Source organism: Adiantum capillus-veneris, chromosome 11 (assembly GCF_014529385.1).
Source record: "Adiantum capillus-veneris isolate H3 chromosome 11, ASM1452938v2, whole genome shotgun sequence".
Taxonomy (NCBI): Eukaryota; Viridiplantae; Streptophyta; class Polypodiopsida; order Polypodiales; family Pteridaceae; genus Adiantum; species Adiantum capillus-veneris.
The window spans coordinates 144249341-144264198 of record NC_140941.1 but is presented as its reverse complement, the minus strand read 5'-3'; the positions used below and the strand labels follow the sequence as shown (position 1 = coordinate 144264198).

Sequence of the window (14858 nt, the reverse complement as noted above, 5' to 3'; positions counted from 1 at the left end):
CATACTTAAGAGGAGCTAGCATTAGGTATTCTTTAATTAAATTCGATGGTTAGTAAATTTTAGTATATTGGTATATTATACTTTAGCTCTGTTTGCTCCTCTTGCCCCCAAAAGCATCACCATTAGTTTTCACGTCTCTCTCTCTCTCTCTCTCTCTCTCTCTCTCTCACACACACACACACACACACACACACACACACACACACACACACACACACACACATCTTGAGAGTACTCACTTTAGCCAACATGTGCCACAAGAAGAGTATGCAAGAGTGTGCAAGTTTGAGGGACATTTGTGAGGTGAGGCCCTCTGAGAAAAGGAAGAGGAGGGAGGCAATTCAACGAGGTAAGGCCCTCTAAGAGGAAGAAAGAGGAATGTGTCTTGGTCAATGCCTATTGCAACAAAGACATGGATGACATGATCCAAGAGTTTGTGCAAGGGTAGAGGGGCTAAGATGTGGTTCGAGATTCTCTTGGCATATTGTGGCCCTTCAACGGGCACGCTCCTACTTGCATGCTATAACTGCAAGCAGGAGAGAGGGCAGTGCGTGGCGCAAACAGAGAAAGAATTGTACATAGAAAGTGTTCATCTCTCATGTGAAGCCATGAAGAGGCCAGAAATGCATAGAGAGAGAGAGAGAGGTCGTGACTTGTTTCCTCGAGCCTCAATGCTATCTACTCATTTCCTTTAAAAGATTCATGCCCAAACTCAACCGTAGTCACACATGCACTAGAGGCTAGGACATTAGAGGAGGAGCTTAGAGGTCGCTAGATTCTAAAATCATCATGTACGTTGCACACATCACAAGTCTGGTTGCATCAGACTTTGCATTGCAAAGCATCTACATCCGTATAAAAAGCATAACTAGTGAGCTGCCACTCTCAAATCTTGTCACATTTTGATTTTTTGAAGGTCTTCATTAAAAATAACATATTAAAAGTGTTATCTCTTCTTTGATTTAGGTGGTGGGATTCAAATCTTAATAAATTTGAACTTATATTTTACCACCTTAGAGCTTAGGCTTTATTTTTTTTTCTAATATATAAGCAATGCTCAATAGGAGCTATTTATATTAAAGAAGAAAAACACTACAAGTGTCTTGGCTTTTATATGGACCCGCAACCCACCAGTGTAGACCATGAAAACCCCATGTGCATCACATGTCACAAGGTGCATAAACACCATAAAGACTAGGATCTTACAAACAATATATTTGGACACAGATCCTGAGCAATGGATGCCACCACATTGAGGTCTTTGCCACCCCACCCCAACTTGTCCAATGGATAGGAAGACAAAACGACACATGGCAGCAAATTATAATCTATTGGAGAAACTTCCTACCACCACAAAGCTCAAACTAAAACGAGTCAATCCTGAATGCAGCACATCCGAGCTACATCTTAGAACTTAGGCTCATGTTTTAACTAAGCAACCTTCTACTTTGAATTTTTTTGGGCTGTTCTATAGAATTTATCTTTGAAGGGCATTTTCAAAACTTGCCCTTCCTAGTGAAGGCTTATTTTCAAAGGACCCGTCTATTGGGAAGGGGCCTGTCTCTAAACAACATGCTCTTCATCGGGAAGGCCTATCACAAAAGTGCCATGCATGTGCAAGGCTAGACCCCTAAGGAAGGGTGGGAAGGGTTGCAATTTCCAGCATTGTTTAGAAAGCCAAACAAGAAGAAGATTAAGGGTGATACTTCAGAACACGACGTGACGTATATTGGTGCAAAAAGTGGATTAAAGCTGTAAAATTGAGCTTGTACATATCAAGGTGCAGGAGGAGATTTGATATATCAAGCTTGGTCTAGTCTACGTCAACACTCACACAATTCTTCCACCATTGGCCCGGCCGTAGAACAGTTGTAGTATTTTTTACAATTGTATGGTAGGAGTACGTTAAGAGTAAAGTCCATGGCTTCTGAAATACTGGGAAGTGATCAAGGGATGGGATAGGAATGACCATTGCACATACAGCGGTAGGCCAAAGGGCAGGGCTGCGACTGCGGAAGAAAGAGGCGGCGTGAGCATGTGTAGCTCACGGTCACGCGCTTGCAGGGCGCGCAGGAACCGCAGGCGTAGGAGCAGTCCGGTAATGCTGAGCCCACCTCCACCTCCTCCATCCTCCGCCGCCGCCTTTTCCTCACTACGTCTGCGCCGCCACAGCTTATAGTACGTCTACTTGGCCCCTGCGCTCACCACAAATTGTTTAATCATGCAATATATGGTACAGCTACAATTATAACTATAGCTACATTTAAAATTGATTCAGAATCAGCAGCTCTGATCTCCCGCTTCTAGTCTACTCTAGATATACATTATTTAAAAACAGTTAGCAATATGAGTATTTCAATATAGTCACCTGTATAACCGTCATCATCAGTACATCGTCTTGCGTGCCGGTGCCGGTGGCCGTGAGCGCAGCTACTCGAGCTTCTGCCCGATGGCGGCTTAATGTATACGCAGCCGACGTTGAATGGCCTGGATGCAGCAGCACATGATAACAGTAATATCGAATTGGATAACGATTATATTCAGACGTGCACGCGCGTTACGTACCTCGCAGCTGCTGATGTTGCAATAGCGTCTGTAGGAGTATGCCTGCAAAACTGATCGGTTCGGACGGATTGACGAAGAGCGGCAACATGCTCATGCTCCAGATCAAAAGAGCCCAATATAGCAAGACGTAATTACTGATGGGAAATAACAGGAAGCGAGTGACTAGAACCATCGCTAGTAGTACTGCGGCCAGCTACCAGCTGCTGCTGATACAATATCGATGGCGGCCACGGTTATTCATAGTATTTAAAACAGCAACGCCATTCGTGCCCGCTCACGTTGAAGCGTTGAGTCCGTTTATAGCTCGGCGATCATGAGTGCATTCAAGTTCGACGATACACTCCACATTCCACAATAAAAGTCACGGGCTTTATTCTTCTGAAATCACGCAGCATCTTAAGAAGAAGTTCTAAGGAATAGCCAATGTCTCTCGCCTTTGTCTTTATTATTGAGTGCTTCTAGATCTCAAATTTATATCCTACTCCTATGCCTTCAAAAAAATTTCCATAATGAATATTGCAAACTTACAACTTGAAGTAATCATTAGCAGCACAATTGAGGTAAAGAATGAAGACCAGATTTCGAACTAGCAGCCCGTAGGAAGTGAAAATCTCAAAACGTTTATCGTGACCTTTAATTGCTGTTTTTTTTTTTTTTTTTTTTTGGGGGGGGGGGGGGGGGGGGGCAAGGGACATTTTTTTGTATTTCAAATATTATCGTGTTCATTACCTCCAGTATTGCCGCTATGATTGCCACGCTTATTACCGAATCTCGCTTTAGTGCTTAAACATTCTAATTTTGGTGTTTCTCTCTTTTTTGCTTGCGAATAAAAATTAAAGAACATTATTTAAAACTTCAAAAAAATAAAAAACAATGATATCAAAACATGAAACAATGGCTATGTGCATGCGCCTTCATGTCAAGCAAGCACCGTCACATATGAGAAGCCAAACATGGACGACATCTTTTGTCGAGGCATGGGCACTACTTTCTCGGACTTCGCACATGCCCACAGGAGCGTCCTCCATGGCTCCATCATATTTTGGATTGGCCCTCACCAATTGAGACAATCAATATATCCCGTTATAGCAAAACACAGTCAAGTCTGTTTTAAAAGTGGAACTCCTTGTCTTCTACCTACACCCTCCAAGCTTGGGGATGGCATGCCTTCTGATGAACAAGAAAGCCCTTCGTTAAACAAAGCGTCCTTGCTTTGAAAGTAATCCTAGCACTGTTTGCTCACTGCCCCTTTGGAGCCCACATTTTTCAATTTTCATCATGATAGAGTGAAGAATGCACACATTTTACCAGATGGTAGCACCTATGTTAGTTTCTAATCTCTATCTTGTAACAATGTGCAAGTGGCCTACACTTCTACAAGAACCTTTCTCATTCTCTTGCTTACCCAGATAATTTTGCTTTTATTATCACCTTTATTATCACTTCTACCACCACACGCTTCCCTCGAACAGCACACACATTTCACCTGAGCGACTACATTCATGCATTCTTGGCATATTCAGAAAGGCTTTACGTACTGGTGCCAAAGACCTCTCTTGTCATGAAAAGGTGTTCGACACGGAGCACAATAAAGGAGCTCTTCTTGAAAGCACTCTCGCACTGCACACAGCACAAAACGCATAGGTCCACTTGCACCCATAACGCTTCATAATAACAACGCTTCTTAGAAAAATACAAAGCAGGAGGGACCCGCTCCATGTAAATCCGGTCCATGTAACTTAATTTCTCTCTCTTTTAAGTATTTTTCATGCCTATCTATCTAGGTGTTATGCTTTTTGTTGCTCTCTCTATCCAAGCACTTTTGCTATGCTCATTAGGAATTTATTCTAATGAAATGCTCACTATGTTTATGGTGTTTTCCGCTACACACAAGTTACTAGGCCATTAAATGTTACATTGGTATGAGAGCACAAGGTTTCTCTTTTCTTGTTCAAGAAGGGAGGTCCTCAAGCTAGCTATAAATGTTTGGTATTATTAATTGCAATTGAGTAAGTAGAATAGGGATTTTTCAACCTTGCAGTGCCCCTGTCTTTGTGCATATAACAGGGCATCACCATCGAGAGCTATGGTCTTAATAGTGGAGTCCTAACCACTATTGAGCTATTAGAAGCTTGACAGGAGTCGGTACTGTTTTGGTGTTGAAAGACCCTCTATTCTATTTCTTGCAATCAATGATATTCAAGCCATGGGTACAGTAGCTTGAGTGCTTTTCTAAAGGGTAAAGAGGAGTAGCAACTAGGGCTTGAAGTGCTAAAATACACCTAAAAATATTATACCTAAAAAATTGTTAGAATGGATGACAATAGTAAAGAGAGTGACATTAATGTTGATAGCTTTGATTTTGCTAATGAGCAGGCTACTAATGATGCCCCTATGCTTGTTAACTACCGTGTTTCTAGGCTTCAACAAGCCATGGAAATCCATCCCTCCAAAGTGAAGTGCAACAGCAGCTATGTGCTCATGGGATTCTCCAAACTTCCCACCATGACAAGAGAGTACCTAGGAAGCCTCCTTGCAAGACTTCCAAAAGAGGCATCTTTCCGATTCGGGAAGAAGAAGAGGATCCATACGAAGGGCTAAAAAATTTACTTCTTGATGACGCATCTCCTTCCCAAAGGAGAACTCAAGAGCCCCCACCAAAGGAACGAGAAAGAAGTGAGTCTCCTACGACCTCGGCGGAGATGGATCCACGAAGCGGGCAAAACACTCTCCATCACCTCCTAAATGGAGAAGACCATCAAACACCTCTCCACACCACAATTCAAAGAGGGATGATAGAAATCAAGAGAGAAAAAGGCGAGAAAGAGGTTACCCTCTTCTCCATCTTCTTTATCCTCTTCCTCTTATGAAGAAAGTGATGGTGCAAACAAGGAGGACCAAGGCAAGAAAAAGGCGAGAAAGAGGTCACCCTCTTCTCCATCTTCCTCAAATTCTTCATCTTCTGAAGTAAGCAATGGTGCAACTTTTGAACCATCAAAAAGAAGAGGCCATAGGAAATCCTATGCCGCGTGGAAGAGGTCGTCCAAGCTCAAGAAGTTCAAAGAGGGAGAAAATAACATCTCTTTCCTTACCTACAATGGCACCTTTGGTGCTACGGACAAAGTCTTGGCCTTCATCCAACAATTCGATGCGGCGTTTGGAGACGAGGGCTTCACGGAGTCTTCTAAGCTACACTATGTAGCTATGCATTTTCAAAAGTCCGCCATGCAATGATGGTCTAGCCTACGGGCAAATCGTGAAGCTCCATGAACATGGAAAGCTTTAAGAGCTTCCATCATGAAGCAGCTTTTGGCCACCGATGCCAAAGACAAAGTACTCACTGAACGGCAAAGCTGAAGCTCTCTCCCTACAAATCCATTCTTAAATATGTAGACAAGTTTTGGGACTTACATCTCAAAGCAAAAACAACAATTTTGTGAAGGCTTAACTGAAGATATGGTGGAGTATGTCAACTCCCAAAGGCCACGCACCATATCTGCGGTCATACACCGTACTATGGTGGCTTCACAAATCAATTTCCAAACAGGGGCTAAGAGAAATCTTAAGCCCACGGAAAACAAGGGTTCCAATGAGCCTAAGGGGAAGGACAATGTCCAAAAGTCTCCTAAGGGAAATTCCAATACCAACAAAGCTAAGGAGAAGGGATTTTACAAAGGCAAAAGCAAACTCTCTCCTGAAGAGCTTGAGCATTATCGCAAGTGTTTCAAATGCGGTGAGCAAGGGCATGCGTATTGTGCTTGCCCCCAAAAGAACACCCGCCATGAGCCTCTCTAGAGCTATCTTGGTCAAAATCCAAGAAGAGGAAGCTCACCACAAAGGATCTCCTCTATGCCATGCTTGGGGAAAGGTAAGACTCAACATGATGCTTTTATTCTCTTTGACCCTGGTTCTACCCCGGGGGATTCACTATGGAGAACTTATCACACCATGTAACTGCAAGGGAGGAGATTTTTTAAACAAGTGACATAAGCATATAAGTTAGGGGCAAGCCCCCAATTAATTTATCCCCCAAGCTTAAAAATAAGGGAGGGAGGTATCATATTCGGGGGGGGGGGAGGGAGAGACTACTTGTAACAATTGGTTAGCGATGTGCACTAGAACTCGGATCAAGGATTTCATTAATGTGATCACAAAAAAAGTGAACATGTTAATAACGTTGAGTGATCACATTTCATAATATGTGATCACGTTAAATATTCACGTGACTTTCCTTTAACCTATAGAAATTGTCCAATTTACACATAACTCGGTGAGGTTTTTGTGGGTTGCCACATCACCACTTATTGGATTTTTTATGGTCACGTTCATTGTGATTATGTGAATGTGATAATAAAAACATTGTGATCACAACAAATTTTGCGTAATCATGTGAATATTAAATCCCTGATTTGGATGAATTTAGGGAAAACTTTTTATCAGGTCACACATCAAGTCGGTCATAGATAAGGGCTGATTTGAAGTAGGTCAAGGGCTGATTTGCACCAGCTTTGGATGGGTTAGAATTGGACGAGTAGCCAGAGTGCTGGCTAATCAGGCACATAGTTTCGAATTCAATCTAAGACACATTGAGGGTACATCTAGTTATCAATAGAAGTGGTTCCTTAGTACGTTTCCAGTCACTATGCTCCACACTCTTTGACTAGTTTTACTTAGTTAGATCATGTGAGACCTAAATTTTATATGTAAGATAGGGGTATGATAGTTTTCTTCATTGATTGAAGTATAAGTGTAAAGGGAGGTCATAATCCCTAATATCAGTCCTATTTTGTATATAGAGTGAATACCCCAAGGGTTCTACTCACAATTTTATATCCACAGAGTTGGCCACCAAGCTAGGCATCCAAGCCTATGAGATGGGAGATGTCCTACCCGCCGCAGATTGTGCTTTCAAGGGGCAAGAAGCTTCAGTCATTCCCTTAATTGGGAAATAGAGGCTCCATGTCCAAAGCTATGTGGACAAAGAGGACTTCTTTATCTCTCCTCTCAAGCACAAGGATGTAATCCTAGGGACACCATGGTTTAATCGCATGGCTGCCAATGTTAAATTCCCTAAAAGGAGAATCTACTTTAGGTTCAAGGAAAAAGATATGCAAATAGATGCTAAGGAGTTGGGTAACACCATACCCATTGTACATACGCAAGCTTTCAATAAGTCAACAGAGAGCTCTATTTCTGAGATTTTTGTTAAAGCTTCTCAAAATGAACCTAATTGTTTAGCAAAAGAAAATATAAACAATCACAAAGAATTAGGGTTACCCAATTTTCTCAAGGGATTTCAAGATGTTTTTATTGACGACATCCCTTGTGAACTACCTTCTAAACGAGGCAATGGTGACCATGCAATCTAGGAAATTCACCACCTAATAAACCTCCTTATAGAGTTTCTCAAGCTCAACAACTAGAGGAGATTATGCCGCAAGTGCATAAGTTAGTTGAGAAGAGCATGGTTAGCCCTAGCTCATCTCCATTTTGCTCACCCGTGTTATTAGTGCAAAGGAAAGACGATACATATCGTATGCATGTCGACTATAGAGCATTAAATAGGATCACTATCAAAAATAAGTTTCCCGTTCCATGGGTAGAAGACCTATTTGATAAGCTACAAGAGTCGACCTACTTTAGTAGAATTGACCTAAAAAGTGGCTACCATCAAATAAGGATAGTTGATCAAGACATTGTAAAGACCGCATTTCGCACTACGTTTGGTCTTTACAAATACATTGTCATGCCTTTTGGTTTGACCGATGCACCAGCTACATTCAACCGCTTGATGTAAAAGCTATTCAGGCCTCACCAAACCTTTATTGGAGTGTTCATTGATGATATTATCATCTATTCTAATTCACTAGATGAACACAAGCAACATCTCTAGGTAATATTTCAAGTCTTATGAGAGAATAAACTTTAGATTAACCGAAAGAAAAGTGAGGTTTTCTTACAAGAGATTCAATATTTAGGTCACATTATCTCTCAAGATGGCACCCAAATGGATCCATCAAAGCTAGAGGTAATAAAAGGTTGGCCTAATCCAAGGAATCTTCATGAACTAAGAAGCTTTATATGTATGTGTGCATACTATAGACGCTTCATAGAAAAGTTCTCACAAATTGTGGGACCGTTACATGACCTAACAAAGAAAAACGTTAGGTATACATGGTCTGCCAAGGAGAACAATGCTTTCAAAAATGTTAAAGAAAATCTTATCTCTCAACCTGTGCTTACATGGCCGGATCTCTCAAAGCCATTTGAGGTCCAATGTGACGCTTGTGGTGATTTCCTTGGAGCTGTTTTGCTCCAAGAAGGGCACGCCATAGCCTATGAAAATCAAAGGCTTGACCCTGTTGAGAAAACTCTAGGCATATATGAAAAGGAACTCCTCGCAGTTCTACATGCCTTAGACTCGTGGAAGCACTATTTATTGGGGACTCCTTTCATTCTACGAACGGATCACCAAAGCCTTAAGTACTTCATGACGTAGACCAAGCTTCTTTCCGACAAACAAATGAGGTGGGAAAATTTCCTTTTGCAATTTCATTTTCATATTGCTCACATTGCTGGCAAGCATAATCAAGTAGCCGATGCACTCTCAAGACGTCCGAGAGTGAATGCGGTTTCCATAGCAACTCACAATGATCTGTCTTCTATGATAGATGAGTATGCTATTGATTCCAATTTTAGAGATGTGATTTCAGCCCTTGTACTAGCGAAGAAAGATGAACCATTTACTTTACAAGATGGTTATCTTCTCTATGGCAATAGACTATGCGTTACAAACTCACTACGTGAGAAAGTAATATATGAATCTCATGCTCCTCATTTATGCGGGGCATAGAGGGATTCAATCTACCCTAAAAGGGATTGAAACATATTTCTATTGGCCTACCATGAAAGCAAACATACAAGAGTATGTTTCTAAATGTGTGGTATGCCAAAAGACAAAGTATGATAGATGGAAGCAACCTAGGTTACTTCAACCTTTTCCAATCCCTAATTCACCATGGAAGAGCATATCCATGGATTTTATCTTTGGATTGCCTAAGTCTATCCATGGGAATACGGGAATATGGACGATAGTAGACAGGTTCAACAAACAAGCTGCTCATTTTATACCTATAAAAAAGACTATCAAAGCCCATCAAATGGCAACCCTCTTCATATCACAAATATTCAAGTACCATGGCTTGTCGATGTCCATAGTGTCGGATTGACATCCTAGAATGACCATTCTCTTTGAGAATTTAGGGACAAGGCTAAACTTCTCTTTGGCCAGTCACCCGCAGACGGATGGCTAAAGTGAAATAGCTAACCTAAAAATTCTTGATCTACTAAAAGCCTACGTAACGGAAGTAGATCAAAGGTCCCAATGGGAGAAGTACTTACCCTTAGTTGAGTATGCCTACAATAACACTGTACATAATTCCGCGAGAAAATCACCTTTCAAGGTGATTGAGGGAAGATCCAAAAGTCCCTGCTACTTAAAGTACACAGGAAGATCTTTGTTGCAGATGAGTATAGCTGAGACCTACAAGAATCTTTCCAAAAGATTAAGGATGCTATCTCTATCTCACAGCAAAGGCAAAAGGCTGCTACTGATAAGCACAGAAGAGCCCAAGCATTTAAAGAAAATGGTTGAGTCTTGCTTAAATTTCCCAAGGCTTGATTAAGGCACACCACGGGCAAGAATCCTACGGGACACCAAAAGTACTATGCTAAGTTAGCAAAAAGGTACTATGGTCCCTTCCAGATTCTTTGACCAATCAATGAGATAGCCTATCAACTCAAGTTGCCCAACGATTGGCTCATACACAATGCTTTCTGTGTGAGCCTACTGAAGCCTTACAAAGGAGAGCCACCTCAAGAACCAACTATTGAAGACCCACCGGAGATCGAGGACCAGGAAGAGGTGCTGCATCCCGAGTCCATTCTCCGACATGAAGACAAGGTATTAAGAGGCGGTAAGACTATCCGATGGTATCTTATTAAGTTTAAGAATTATCCTTTTGAAGATGCTAGATGGATGCAAGGCATACAATTAAAGGATAACCTTAACCTTGTCAATGCTTGCAATGCTTCCCTAGAGTAAGCAAATGTACAAATGTTTAAAATGAACAATGTTTTTTGTCTTATAAGACTCTCTTTTTCTTTGTTGTGCACAAAATTTAAGTAGTATGCATGCTTAGGATCAAGTTTGCGGTGACGACGTCTCTCAAACACCAAGTAGAGCTTGCCACTCTATTATGGAAGATTGATATGACTAGTGCACAGACATGCTTGCGGCAGCCTTAGGCTCTCAACCGCCCAATGGATTAGTCATCCATTCTAAAACAATGTTTTAGGGTAAGATAGGGATCTCATGTGTGAAGCAAGAAGACTCTCTTTCTCCTTATGAAGCTTTAATGGAAAGTTCATCATCTACTCCAAGCTTGTGAGAAGGGAGGCCTACACCAACAAATCTTGGCTTTGTGATGCAAATCCAACCAAGAGCCAAGATTCAATGCATGCTCATCTCCTTTACCATGCTAACTACCAAGCTATGCTAAACTATTATGAGTGATTATGTGAGGAGATATACTTCTTTCTCATAAGATTACTCCTTATTCCTCTCAATCTACTCTCATACCCCGCTAGCTCTCACCATCTTCGAAGGTGTGTGAAGTCTTGGGTATGAGACCATGAGGGAATTGATGTTGTGTTTTATAAGTGTTTGCTAAGTGCTTGAAGTTTCCATCTTCATTTCACTAGCTAGTTATTGAAGGAACACAAAGAATTGTATTGTAAAATGTCTCCCTTGATGGGGGAAACCTATAATACAAAGCCTTTTGGAGGGGGGACTGGCTCCATGTAAATCCGGTGCTCAATTGTTGTCAATAGCTTAATTTCTCTCTCTTTTGAAGTATTTTTCATGCCTATCTAACTAGGTGTTATGCTTTCTGTTGCTCTCTCATCCAAGCACTCTTGTTATGCTCATTAGGAATTTATTCTAATGAGATGCTCACTATGTTTATGCTATTTTCCGCTACACACAAGTTACTAGGCCATTAAATGTTACAATATGTCTAATGCATGTGATTGGCTAGTCTAGAGAAGGTCCAATCAACTTCAAGCTTGAGCTAGGAAAAGGGGTCGACCCAAGCAAGGAGGGGGGTAGATTGACTATATACTTTCTCTCTCACACACTCACACACACTCTCATTCTCATGGTGTGTTGAGAAAAAACTCCATCTTCATCTCCAAGATTGAGAAGCTGAGAGCCTACACCAACAACTCTTGGGTATGGAATGCAAATCCAACCAAGAGCCATGCATGCTCCAAAGTGGAAGCTTGCCATATTTTTCATCTCCATCACTATGGTACTATGCTATGCTAAGCTACATGAGTAATACAAGAGAGAAAATTATTTCTTTTTTGTATGTTACTTCTTCTTCCGCTTCCCTTCTCTCACTCCTGGCCTGCTAGCTCTCTCCACCTTTGAAGGTGTTAGAGGTCTTGGGATTGAGGCAGGGACAAGTTAATGGTTTGGAAAGATAGTTAAGGGAATAATCTTGGTGCATGAAGCTTTCCATCTTCATTTCACCAAGGAGGTCTCAAGGAACACAAATCTTGTATTGTATCAAGTCTCTCTACATGGGAGAATCTATAATACAAAAGCCTTTTGGAGGGGGGACCGACTCCAAGTAAATCTGGTCCTTAACTATTGTCAATTTCTCTAACCCTCTCTCTCTCTCTCTCTCTCTCTCTCTCTCTCTCTCTCTCTCTCTCTCTCTCTCTCTACAAGTATTGTTCATGCCAAGCTAATTAGGTGTAGTGTTCATTTTGCTACCTTTGATCAATTACTCTTCTTATGTTCTTTAAGAATTCTCTTAAGGGAAATGCTCACTAATTATAATTCCAATTTCCACCACAGTCAATGTTACAGCCATATTTCATTACATTGCTATCAAAGCTATATGTTTCTCTTTTCTTGCTTAAAAAGAGAGGTCCTTAAGTTTTCCATGAAAGGTTGGACCTGCTCATTGCTGCAAGAGGTTAAGTGGGGTAGGGATCTATTATCTTGGTTGAAAAGGACTTAATTTGAGGTACACCATTGGGAACTATAGACTTAATAATGGAGTCTTTTGGGGATTTTTCCTTTGGGTTAACCATTATTGAGCTACTAGAAAGCTCAACATGAACCATAATAAGCCGAGCAATGTTAGACCCTCTCCACTATTCTTTGCAATCAACAGTCTCTAAACCACGGGTGTGGCTACTTGAGAGCCAATTTTCAAAGGTAAAGAAGAGTAGCAACTATGGTTTTTGAAAAGCACAAAAAAGCATATACATAAGTTTAGCTAGCATGGTTGACAATAATAAGAGAGTAGAATTTATTAACAACTTTGATTTTGCACATGAAGGTGCTACTGATGATGCCCCAATGTTTGTGTACTATCTTGTTACTAAGTTGCACTGAAGCTATGGGCAACCCTACCTTGAAACAAAATATGGCCAATAACTTTGTGCTTATGGGATTTCCCTACCGCTCCAATGAGAGAAAGAGCTTAGGAAGCCTCTTGTTGAGACTTCCAAAAGAAGACTCTCTTTGATAAGAGAAGAGGAAGAAACCAATGAACAAAAAAGAAGTGAATCTCCGAATTCCTTTGAAGATGTGGCTCCACGAAGATGGTGGCCTCGACAATGCCCCTCCCAAGAGGAAAAGATCATCCTATAGTCCTTCTCCTCGTCACATTTAAACGGAAGAGAGGAAACAAAGGGAAAAAAATGCAAGAAAGAGGTCACCCTCTTCTACTTCTTCATCACCTTCCTCCTCTTTTGACGAAAGCAGTAGCTATTCATTTAGAGAATACAAGAGGAATGGAAAAGGTCCTATAAACTTAAGAAATTCAAAAAGGGAATAAAGAGTATCTCTTTTCTCACCTATGATGACACCTTTGGTGCTACGGACAATGTTTTGGCCTTCATCTAGCAATTTGATGTAGCCTTTGGAGATGAGGGCTTCACAGAGTCCTCCAAGCTACGTCATGTAGCTATGCACTTTCAAAAATCTGCTTGTCAATGGTGGGCTAGTCTTCGTAGGAATGGCAAAGCCCCAAGGACATGGAAGCATTTCTTGCAAGTGATGCCAAGGACAAAGTGCTTACTAAATAGATAATCTTGAAGCTACTCTCCCACGAGTCTATCCACAAATATGTACACAAGTTTTGGGATTTACATCTCAAAGCTATAGTCTTTTAGAAGATAGACTTTGCCAAGCAAAAGCAACAATTTTGTGCGGGACTACCTGAAGGAATGGCCGAGTATGTCAACTCACAATTGCCTAGTACTATGACCAAAGTCCACACTATGGTTGCTTCTCGTATTAATCTCCAACAAGGGACTAAAAGGAATTCCAAGCCCATGGAAAACAAAGATTGGAATGATTCAAGGGGGAAGAACAATGCTCAAAACTTTGATCAAGGTAGCTCCAACAACAACAACAAAAACAAAAACAAGACCAAGGAGAAAGGAGTTTTCAAAGGTAAAAGTAAACTCTCTCGTGAAGAGCTAGAAGCCTTTCACAAATACCACAAGTGCTTCAAGTGTGGGGAGTAAGGGCATGGTTACCATTCTTGCCCTAGAAGAAATGCACGCAATGAAACTCTAGAGATTCAACGGTCGAAGCTCCAAATCAGGATGCTCATTGCAAAGGGTCATCCATTTCTTATGCTTAGGGATAGGTGAGGGAGCATGATGTCTTCATCCTTTTTGACCCTGGATCTACTCACAATTTCATATCAACGGAGTTGGCCACTAAGCTGGGCATTCAAGATTTTGAGATGGAAGATACTATAGCTGATGATGGAGCTTTCAAGGGACAACAAGCCTCTGTTACTCCCTTGATTGGAAAGTTGAGGCTTCATGTCCAAATCTACATTGATCACAAAGAAGACTTTTTCATATCCCCTCTCCAACATGAGGATGTTATCCTAGGGGCACCATGGTTCAACCGCATGGCTGTCAACATGAAGTTCCTTGAAAGGAGAATTTATTTCACCAACAAGGAAAAGAACATGTATATAGATGCCAATGAGTTGGGTTGTACTATACCTCTTGTAAATTCACCTGCTTTTGATAAGTCAATGAAAAGCTCGGTTTCCTCGTACATGATTTTTGTCAAAGAGTCTCTAAATTGTAATAATGTTTTAACAAAACAAAGTGGTAGAAATCAAGAAGAATTAGACTTGTCTAATTTTCTAAAGATATTCCAAGATGTATTTATAGATGAAATCCCTATG

The 14858-nt window shown here is 41.1% G+C and overlaps 1 protein-coding gene across 1 annotated transcript; it reads right to left on the bottom strand.

Annotated features, from left to right (window-relative positions):
* Positions 1–1726: 1726 nt before the first annotated feature.
* LOC147448149 (uncharacterized) lies at positions 1727–2782 on the bottom strand. Its single transcript, XM_086524502.1, has 3 exons — positions 2566–2782; positions 2369–2487; positions 1727–2195 (listed from the first exon to the last, which is right to left on the bottom strand). Exons 1-3 carry the CDS (start codon positions 2735–2737, stop codon positions 1947–1949), a joined length of 540 nt encoding a protein of 179 aa, XP_086380628.1. The 5' UTR covers positions 2738–2782; the 3' UTR covers positions 1727–1946.
* Between the last annotated feature and the right edge of the window lie 12076 nt (positions 2783–14858).

Excerpts from the sequence above, each read along its gene's own strand:
- LOC147448149 (XM_086524502.1), bottom strand. The coding sequence starts at position 2,737 with ATGGTTCTAGTCACTCGCTTCCTGTTATTTCCCATCAGTAATTACGTC. Across the intron at positions 2,488-2,565 it reads GCAACATCAGCAGCTGCGAG|GCCATTCAACGTCGGCTGCG; the intron begins GTACGTAACGCG and ends TGCTGCATCCAG. Across the intron at positions 2,196-2,368 it reads TGATGATGACGGTTATACAG|GGGCCAAGTAGACGTACTAT; the intron begins GTGACTATATTG and ends TGGTGAGCGCAG.